The 11,291-nt window shown below is 35.4% G+C and overlaps 1 protein-coding gene across 1 annotated transcript; it reads right to left on the bottom strand.

Moving 5' to 3' along the window:
* Positions 1–7,442: 7,442 nt before the first annotated feature.
* On the bottom strand, positions 7,443–10,992 carry HAND2 (heart and neural crest derivatives expressed 2). The gene is made up of 2 exons (XM_072131713.1): positions 10,033–10,992; positions 7,443–8,107 (listed from the first exon to the last, which is right to left on the bottom strand). Exons 1-2 carry the CDS (start codon positions 10,564–10,566, stop codon positions 8,009–8,011), a joined length of 633 nt encoding a protein of 210 aa, XP_071987814.1. The 5' UTR covers positions 10,567–10,992; the 3' UTR covers positions 7,443–8,008.
* Positions 10,993–11,291: the final 299 nt, after the last annotated feature.

Below are 11,291 nucleotides of genomic sequence, written 5' to 3'. Positions count from 1 at the left end.
AAATTTTAGGTCCTAGGTTATGTGCCAATTAGGCAGGTAACTGTTATCCATACGTTTTTTTTCAAATGGAGGAAAAGTACTGCAAACACTGTAATTTTTTTCCATCTAAAATACACTTGGATAATGGATTCCTGCTTAAACGGAATCTAACGGATCATATAAAATTTACATTGATGTCAATGAGATTTTTTAATTGGAGTTAAACAGAGTTTAAACAGAGTTAAGGAACGGGGGTTTTAACAGTATGGTGTGAACTTAGCCTAAGATATTTGATCACTTTTTAGTATTTTTTCACTTTTTTATCCTTTTTATCACTATAATTCATAGAACCTTATTCCTTTATTCATCCCTGTTCCCCACAGTTTACCTTGATGCACTTCTAGCTCCTCCACAAATCTCTGGGTGAGGGTCTTGTGCTCCTGTAGGTCTTCTGCCTTATTCAGTATAACACATGGCTGGACTGTTGTACAAAATAAAGACCTTACCTTTTGTGTCACCTCTGTTTATTTTAAACCTGTACATTAACATGTTCCCTCTAGTTTGTTAACTGGTGCTGCAGAATTTTCTAAATCACCAGTACAAAGGGATTATGATACGTGCCGTCCCCGGGTTACATACAAGATAGGTTCTGTAGGTTTGTTCTTAAGATGAATTTGTATGTAAGTCGGAACTGTATACTTTATATTTGGAACCCCAGTAAAAAAAATGTTATTCTCTATGACAGTTGTATTTTAAAAATGTTTTGTTTTCATGAGAACCAGTATTAATAATGAATCTTAATTGCACCTTTGATGACTGTTACAGCTGATCATTGTAACCCAGGGCTAAAGTACAGAAAATTACCAACATCCAGAGGTCCATTTGTAACTAGGGGTCGTCTGTAAATCGGGTGTTCTTAAGTAGGGGACCGTCTGTATATTGAGCATGTAGCGAGTAACCATTGGACTTCATAGCAAAATTTGAAATAATGACCAACTAAACTTTGAACATTATCTGCTGCAGATTTAAAGGAATAAGCCTGCATTTTTTAACCATACAAAGCTGCAGACAGTGTTTGCTATTGTTCATGTGTTGTTAGTAGCAGCAATACATTAAGGAGAAGTTAGAAACCAATTAAAATCCTTGAATATAAATGCATTTTCACAGTTCTGCTGCTACTAACAACATACAGGTATGGTTACACAGATCTCCATGACTGCATTACAGTTACCAATGAAAAGACAATCATAATTAAATACCCAAAAGTGGACATACATATAAAAAGAATAAGCACCATCCAAAGCTTGTTTTTCACTTCCTATTGTCATTTGTGTTTCTGTATATAAATTTACTTAATACAATGGAATACATGGAATGTATTATCTGAAATATTTATATTTTTTCACACTGCTGTGATGTTCCTCTTTTATTCTATGACAAAATTATCATTTAATTTCTGACAACTGCACACTTGTCATTTTCGGATTGAGGTCCCCAGATTTCCTGGGGGCTCATTCTTTATCTAATCTTATAAGACAGACCCTTGTAGCCTCCAAATCGTGCTGTTTTCTGATGGACCTCTAGGGTCGTCTATTGGGTTAGTGAGCCTGGGTCCACCGGAGGATTATCTGATGTTCTGGGGGCTGAGTCTGAATATTGTCATATGTGTGTTCCTACAAAGTCTAAAACTGGTAAAACTGAATTCAATTTCCCTTATATTGTATTATAAGGAATATCCAAATAAGTTGGGATGGGAAAAGGAAAACATAGCCTCTTTAGCTACCTTTGAAAGCAGCTCCCTTATCATCCAGCATGGAATTAATATCCAGGTTGGCTTTAATCTTACATCATGTCATTAGGCTCCCTGAAAGTCATACTTGATGGTAAGGGAGCTGCCTTACAAATCGCTAAAGAGGCATTGTTTTTCTTATCCCATCCTGGAAAATGTATTTGCATATTTCCAAAAATTCCCTAATGGAGCATCAATGGCTCTAAGTCTCTACCTGCCTGCAAGGCAGCCTTAATTGGCAAAGTCTTCGTAAGGAGAACTCTTACTTTCCGACCGTGTATTATGATGAACGCCAGTATTTTATTAACAGTTTATTTTAATGAAAGGGAAAAAGAATGGATCCAATATCTTCAAATGTTGAACATAACATCAGTGGGAACCATTGCTATGGCTTTTTTTTTTATATATATCTAGGATAGATATGCATTATATTTATTTTGAGTTTACTTTAGAAAAGTATGCGTTGTCCCACTCCTGGATATATATCGACTTGACTATGTTGCATCATGCGATCTAGAACCTTCTTTTAAAATTGTACATATTTTGTATGTTATTAAAGGTTTATATATATTATATATATATATGGATTAATTGTCAGTAATAATGCATTGTGGGCGTCAGACCGGTAACCTGTACCTGGACAGGTGCATTAAGCTGTGCTGCACCCCGGGAGTAACCACACTTCCTAATAAACTTCACATTTCTCATCAAGCTTCACATGAAATTTGCAGCATAATTATCGTCTGAGATCAGCTGTGTGATGATTAGAAACACATCTTCCCTAAACAGGAATTATCATAAAAGTCTCTTTTATTTAATAGTTTGCTGTTGGCTATTAGAGGGCCCTGTGTGTACCTTGGACCTGAGCCACTCATTGGGATCTATATAAAGAGGGGGCCTGTAAGATACAAGGCCGACTGTTTATTTTCACTACAGTAAGGAATGATGTATTCCCTTGGGACTGATGCCGGGATGAGGGGAATGTATATATGTTGGCTGCAAACCTGTGAAAGTAAAAACCCTGCGTTGCATATGGTGGCACTGTATCCGCATTCCTGCTGGAGGAATAGGATGGACAAGAGCAGAGAGCTGATGATTACACCCAAGTCAAGAGCAGGATGGCTCCGGGGCGTCTGATCTGACGTCAACTTGTCTATAGGCCCTGAGTACAGATACAGCAGGCGCAGGAGGAGGAGGAGGAGGAGGGATGTGGCCTCTAATCACTCCCAGATGGCACTCACAATATATCAGTGTACGTCCACATGTATTGGCACTCATTATATATATATATATATATATATATATATATATATATATATATATATACAATTTTATATACATATCAAAAATGGGCCAAACCCAAAAATAGAGAAAAGAATCCATAATAAATACTTGGATACTATGTTCTCTCTGGTTCTCTGGTGTCAGTGGATACATGTAGAATATTATAGGGCTACAGAATTAACAGGAAATAAATCCATTTGTATGGCTGCTGTTTTTTGTATATGTAGTGTAGGTGGTGCATTATTATGATGACTATTATTATTATTACTACTTCACTATTAGGTATCCTTGATTTGCTCTGCATCTAGTACTGAAAGCTCCAGGATTATTTTATGAATTGTACACACCAGATGAAAAATGTATTCCTAACCACACAGTGATTTTTTTATTTTTTTTGCATAGCAATGACTCCTTGCGTAGGTCTGCTTACACTCCACTAATAAAACACAGATAACACACAGTTAATATCCAAACCGCAGACTCATCTCTGCTACATGAATATCACATAAGAATTTTTTGTTTCATTTTATTCTTTTTATGTCAGCTATCCTGTTGGGATAGGTTCTGTAGCTTTTTAATAGTAAAACATGATACAAATGTTTACAATGGAGCTGCTCCTATCATTCACACAGATGTAAGTAAATATTGTGGGAGATTGTTTTTTGCACTGAATATTAATTAGAGTATACACAATTTTTAATATTTATAGATTGTAAGCTCTTGGGAGCAGGACCCTTCCTGGCATTTCCTGATCATGTTATTTATCTACAATTTCTTATTTTGTTTGTATATTTACTGCATGATCTGTAAAGCACTTTTGAATATGTTGGTGCCAAATAAATCTTTGTTGAATAACACTATACTCAGCTTCAGTACCTGAAAAAGGGAGCAATAGTCTGCATCCAACTGCAGAGAAAATAATAAATAGTTTCATATAATAGCTATCACTACAAGGATACTGCATTGTGCAAGTGCTCCTTTTGCACTCACAATTAGTATCTATTACTCCCATCATTGAGCTGCGTCTTATGATGATTAGAGTCATATTTTCTTTGCATTTTTGGCAATTATATTTAAGTATTTTTTTTTCTAGCCCGCAGGACAAAAAAGTCTTTTACCTATGTACCTCTTCAATAGGACACACTCATTAGATCTATCTTTGACCCCATCTTGACAATAATAACAAATTAACAATAATTACCCACTCCAGGGGGCATGGGGCAGTCTGAAATATGTACAAACCGGTTCTTCCTTTATTTCTTAGGCTGTATGCTGAAGACTTCATCTCAAGAGGCCTGTGACAGCCTCAGTTATTACCAGAAGACACATTCAGGAGAGTGCAGCCTTCTTCTCACTCCTCCAGTGACCCTGGTGCTGCTATCAGTGGCTGGAGCTGGGTGCTCACAGCATTACAGGCTCTGTTTAGGGAAGCTGATAAAGAGTCTTATCACCCTACAATAAACCCATGAAATCATGCTTTCCCAGCCAGACCTGACTCATTTTCTCAAATAACTTCTTTCCCAGATCGTTTTTTCCTGAATGTGTATATGTATATATGCTGCTGTATGTATATATATATATATATATAAAAATACATATTATACTTAAATAATATTCATATGTATGTATGTGTATATATATGTATATATATGTATATTGTTTATATATTTTATATGCATACATTCATACATACATTTAGTAAACTGTATACAATATCTATTTCTACCATAAAGTTATGGTTAAACTTCCTTAATATAGTTGTAAATTAAATTGATTTGGATTAATTTGGTCAGATGGATAATACATGCACGGTAATGCATTACACAGTTATTGAACGTGTAAATAAGTAGCTAACCATTATAATTATAACAAATTCATTATAACAATAATATTAATAAAATTTTAAAAAAAATCAATAATAATGATTGAGATATGAATAATAATTTTATAATCAACAAAATCAAGTGCTCAATTGTCTTTGGTAAAACTTTAAAATGTCCTTTTTATCTATAACAATTGGTGGCAGGACAGTGTATACATTACTAATATTATATTATGACTATATTGCAGTGTATAAGTTGCACATGACTCCTGGATGTGAAGGAAGGGATTAGTGTGTGAGATAGTGGGCTTCCTCTTATCAGGCTGTGGACCAGCTTTAGGAGGCCACTGCACTGACACCACATCCAGCCATCAATTCCCCTCCATGCAGGAGCTGCTGCACCATTTAGCTTTTAACGTCAAACGCTGCATTTTTGTTGGCTCCGGCCTGTCTAGGGCTCTTGAGATTTTACTCTGAGAGTGATTACTCTGTGCACCAGGCTACATCCACATTTAGCCAGTAATTATACAGATTTCCTCAGCTGCCAAATACACTGCAACTACTACAACTACTACTTTTACTACTACTCCCATTACTACTACTAATGCTATTATCACTACGACTATTGCTTCTACTACAACTACTACTACAGCAATCCACAGCTTTTCACTTCTAATCATTACAGGAAATTTCTCTATAGAGGCCTGTTATAGTATTGGAGCAGAATAATTATCATTGCTAATTTTACTGATACAAAGCCGAAACAAATCGCCTTTCAATTATTATTATTCTCTAGTAGCTATACAATGCCAATATTGTGTATAAGTATTATATATGTATGGACACTGATATGTAGGGAATAATATATAAATAATGTACAGAGTAATAACTGACATATATCGATCTATATAATTATCTTCTTTATACATCTATATATTCTTATCATCTATAAATTTCATTTCTATCTAGCTATGATCTTTATCTATATGTCCATCCCATATCTATCTATCTGAATGTATATTTATTTATATACACGGGAAAGACAGATTAGATGTTTGGATTTCCACTTAAAATAAATATAGGAGTTATTAAAATAATATAGGAGTTTCTATCTGCGGGCATGAAAAACCACGGGTTTGAATAATATACACACACATATATATATATATATATATATATATATATATATATATATATATACATTAAATACAATAGACTCTGTTTGGAAGTATATATATATATATATATATATATATATATATATATATATATATATATGATTTGTGTACCAGTTCTCTCCCCCTGCAGAAGATACAAAGCTGTGACTGTAGAGAATACATTGGTAAACACAAGCAAGTGTATTCCTGCACATAAGTCCATAGCACTGGCCCCTGACCCCTGACAGCAAAGGGCACTGCACACTGACTGAGTTGTTCTAACCCCTCAACCTACACATGTGGACCTGGAGCTAGGCCCCTCTTATCTTTTTATGGCTTGCTGCGAATCCACACACGAGCTTTAGAAGAGACTACAAGATCCTGGAGAGCAAGCAAACCAACGTGTCAAGAACATTCATAGAATAAAATGATAGAAATATACATATATATAGAATGTTTACTCTTCTTTTAACTTGATTTGGAATGTATTTGCAGGGACTATTGCAAGTGCATACCATTTTGTGAACCTACAAATATATATCTTTATATAATAGTATATGCAGCCTCATTAGAATATTTACATAAATACTTATATACATACAGCTAAATAAATTATATTAATATTTTTCGTGGCTGATGAACACATACAGTGGATGTGTGATATATTTACAGCTACGTCTAAATTTAAATATTATGTAATATATCCACAGCTAAATATGAAGGGTTCATACATAATATATATATATGTATATATATATATATATATATATATATATATATATATATATACATGATTATGGACACATAGGTTTCTACAGCCATTTACTGTAACAAATCTGTAATATATGTAAAGTAGCATACACTTTAACATATATATGTATATAAAATATATGTACAGCTACATAAGTGTGCATATTTGCACATATACGTGCAGTATATGTACAGCCACCTACAGAATGCCACTTACATATATAGGTTAGCACACATAATTTGTGTACAACTACACATATATATATATATATATATATATATATATATATATATATATATATAGCATGTATTATATTTCCACAACTACGTGTATATTCATATTTCTAAATGTACATGTACTGCAATGTATGCACACACATACAGTAGAATGAGTTACAAAAGTATCAACAAGTGTTTACACTTGCACACAGAAAAATATTCAGCGACCTGCAGTTTAGTATTTACACAGGTATGTTTAATGTGTGTGCAGCTCCATGAATATTTACACATGTACCTGTAATAAATGTAGAATTATTTACACGTTTTTGTTATATATATGCAGCTACACTTAATGATGTTATGCCCATACAGCTATTCCCATACTGTATGTGAATCTGTGCACACAGGCCTATGAGAAATTCACATAAATTAACAAATCATATACAAAAAAAGACACTCAGTGGTTTATTGATCACTTACAATGTTTTACACCTTCAAATATTAATTATACTCCACATTTCTGGACAGAAGTGCACAATAACAAACAGCCGAAACACCTTCAAATGTTACACAAGCACAAGGACAACAACAACAACAACAACAACAAGAACATCTCTGACAACAACGTTACAATGGTGTCTTCCCTGTTGTCAGAGGGCCCACAGCACACACTGCACTGCAGCCAGGCGCAGGCCACCCTGGCACTGACATGGTTAATATACTCAAGGTATATTCATTTCTAATAATCCCATGGGGCAAGTACACTGCACAGACAAACATACATAGGAAAACATTGCCAGGGAGTCATGATTTCTATGTACATACTGTCATACATGACCAACCTGTAGATTATTCCTCTTCATATAATGGAATGCTTCTCTACACACATCCACAATGAGGGCTGCATTGAGGAGGGAAGGGGGGATTGCACATAAATAAACTGGACCATTCCATACATAGTTTATTGTCTATTTATAGAGTCTTCGTTCAGTCCTGCAGTTCATAGGATCATTGTTTAAGTTCCAGGGCCCATACATGCTGGGGCCAGCCAGTCCTTCCTTTAGTTTTCTTATCATTGCTACTAACTGTGCTTTTCAAGAGTTCATTCTGTTTCAGGACAGGCAAGAAAAAGAAAAAGAAAAAAAAAAGATGTATTATATTAAGTTTGTATCTTCAAACAATAAACAATAAACGTTGTCATATAAGTTTAGGACAAATCAATGTGTGATCTCATGATACACCGTGGGCTGTGTATATTTTTCTGGGACCTCATCAGGGCCTTGGATCAAAATTACCCTGGAATACTTCACTTCAGTCAAATGTGAACACTACCGCACAATATAATAATAAAAGTAACTATATTAAATAATAATAATAGTAGTAGTAGTAAAATAATAGTGTATTATGCATTCTATAAATAATTATCTATATATCCATCTATATATCCATCAAATATCTATCTATCCACAAACATATCTTATAAAACAACAGCTATTTATATTTCTAATAAAAACAATGTAATTCTATCTATCTACATGCCTAATAAAAACATATCTATCTTTTGTGCAGACTTGATTAATTCTATTTAAATAATTTCAGACAGGGTAAAATGAAATTCTGTAAACATTGCGAGGAACTGGAGCCACAGTATAATATACAGATAGATGTACATGCAATAAGTAAAGTTCTCATATTCCTATTTGATGGATGACAGCAGCAGTTTGTGTTGGACATGATCTACTCACATGTATATATGGAGATTGCTGGAACATAAATCCATAAACTCCACTAATAAACCCATTCATTTCCTTACTATAATATTTGTAGAACAAAACTATAATTGTAGTAAATATTCTTTAAATATCCAGCAAGAAAAATAATATGTCACCAGATATATAAATCTATTAAAACATATTCGTGTCAGTCATTTTTAGTTTATCTACATCTATGTAGTACTATTTATTTAATAACATAACATAAAAGCATTTTTGCTTAATTTTAGTAATTTCTTTAGTGTTTCAGATACATTGTAAAAATTTGTATTTATAATCCCATTCCTATATTTTCACATTTAAACATTGTATTTTATTTGTACAATGTATCTCAGTATTTTATGTTTAGTAATATATAAATAAACACCATGTACTTGGCTACATTAGTTATGTTACTGTTTACTTTAGGGTGTTGACAAGATTGTAATATATTTATTAGTGATTATATTGTGTTATCATTATATCCACACTGTTCTATAGCTGTTTAGATATTATTCCAAGTAGTAAATGTATATTTTATCCACCCTTAGCCTAGAAAAAAAATTGTATTTACCTATTTTTCATATATATTTATCTACCTACCTCATCATGTCTATCTATCTATCTATCTATCTATCTATCTATATATCTATTTATTATTTAACCAGCTATTTATTATCTCTTTATCTAGACCTCTATTTATATAGTATCTATCTATCCATTAATTTATCTACCTACATATCTATCGATTTATTTACGTTACTATCCATCCATATACCTTTATCTATTTATTTCCCATGTTAATATCCTATACGTATTTATCTTTATATCTGTCTGTATGTGTATTCATTGTTTATCCAGCTATCTATGTATTTCTTATCTCGTTCTCTAGCCCTCTATTTATGTATCAACTATCTATCTATCTATCTATCTATCTATCTATCTATCTATCTATCTCTTTATCTCTTTATCTAGACCTCTATTTATGTAGTATGTATCTATCCATTAATTTATCTACCTACATATCTATCGATTTATCTACCTTACTATCCATGCGTATATCTAATCTATTCTCTATATATTCCTTATCTATCGATCTATTTTCCTTATTTATCTATCTGTCTATCCCTTATATCTATCTATTCCCTATCTATCGATCTATCTATTTCCCATCTATCTATTCCTTATCTATCTATCTGTTTATCTCTAATACCTATCTATGTTCTATCTCTCTATATGACATGTATCTGTATATCCATGTTATTATTCCCATGTACTGACCAGTTCTTTCTTCCTCTTCTCCTCCTTGACATCTGTCTTCTTGATTTCCGCCTTGAAGGCCTCTGTCTCCCCGTTCTGGTCGTCCTTGGCCAGCAGGTCCATGAGGTAGGCGATGTAGCTGGTAGCCAGGCGCAATGTCTTGATCTTGGAGAGTTTGGTGTCTGCGGGCACATTGGGGATGCACTCCCGGAGCTCGGCGAAGGCGCTGTTGATGCTCTGAGTCCTGCGCCTCTCCTTTCGGTTCGCTGTTCCCCTCCGTTTCACAGGCCTTTGCATTAAACCACCGGCCCCGCTTCCCGGGACACCCCCGTAATGGGAGTGGTCCAGGCCAGCCGCACCATTGGCGTACTCCGGACTATAGGACGGTGCCATGCTGTAGTCGGGGGGAGACATTTCGGGGTGACTGATAAGCCAGCCGTGGAAATATGGGTTCTCTTCATGGCAGCGACTGGCGGCGGCGGCTGCAGCAGCGGCAAAGGGGTAACCATCATGGTGGACCACCGGGTGGTGAGGGAAACCTCCAACCAGGCTCATGGCAGCTGCACCCTGGTCCAAGTCTTTCTCCACAGCAGGTCTGGCTTTATAGGGCTAGCAGGTCTGGTCTAGCTCCAGATCTCCATAAATGAACAATACACAGTGAAGAAATATGCACGATCTAAGCAGGGTGCACGATCATTCAAGTATTGAGGGGCATGGGGATAGTCATGGGTGCAGTGCAGGGTCAGGGCAATCCTCCCATGTGTTACTTACAGCAGATCTTGTCCATAGTCCCCTATGGGCTTCTCACTGTAAGCTGGCATCCATCTCCTGCTGCAGATCTACCATCAATCCAGAGGCAATCAGCATGCCAGTGCCAGTGCCAGGGCCTGACTGTGGCTTAGTGCTCCCTCCCAGGCTCCTGTGTGCACCCCATAGCTCTGCATGCACTGGCTCTGTGTCCATGTAGGATCTCCATGTACAGCTACATCTTTAGGGAAGCAGCTTGGGTTAATATATGTCGTCAGAGCTTGTTCCAGCCAATCAGGACAGAGGGAGGGGGAGGGTTTTTCATCTGCAGCAATGAACCTTTTTGATGTTGACTTTTGCTAATTGTGAGGCTGCTCCTCCAGGATTGGCTGCTCCAGCATATCCATAATATCATTACAACAAGAAAAAAACCCACCATGGCTCAGAGGTTAATGCAGGAGTGCAGCACATGCTGTACACTGTCCTATCATATACTGTATAATGTGTGTACAGCACTGCAGGAGAGGTACAGT

The sequence above is a fragment of the Engystomops pustulosus genome, chromosome 1 (assembly GCF_040894005.1).
Source record: "Engystomops pustulosus chromosome 1, aEngPut4.maternal, whole genome shotgun sequence".
Lineage (NCBI taxonomy): Eukaryota > Metazoa > Chordata > Amphibia > Anura > Leptodactylidae > Engystomops > Engystomops pustulosus.
Note: the sequence above shows the minus strand (reverse complement) of the source record. Positions and strands in the feature narration are given on the sequence as shown.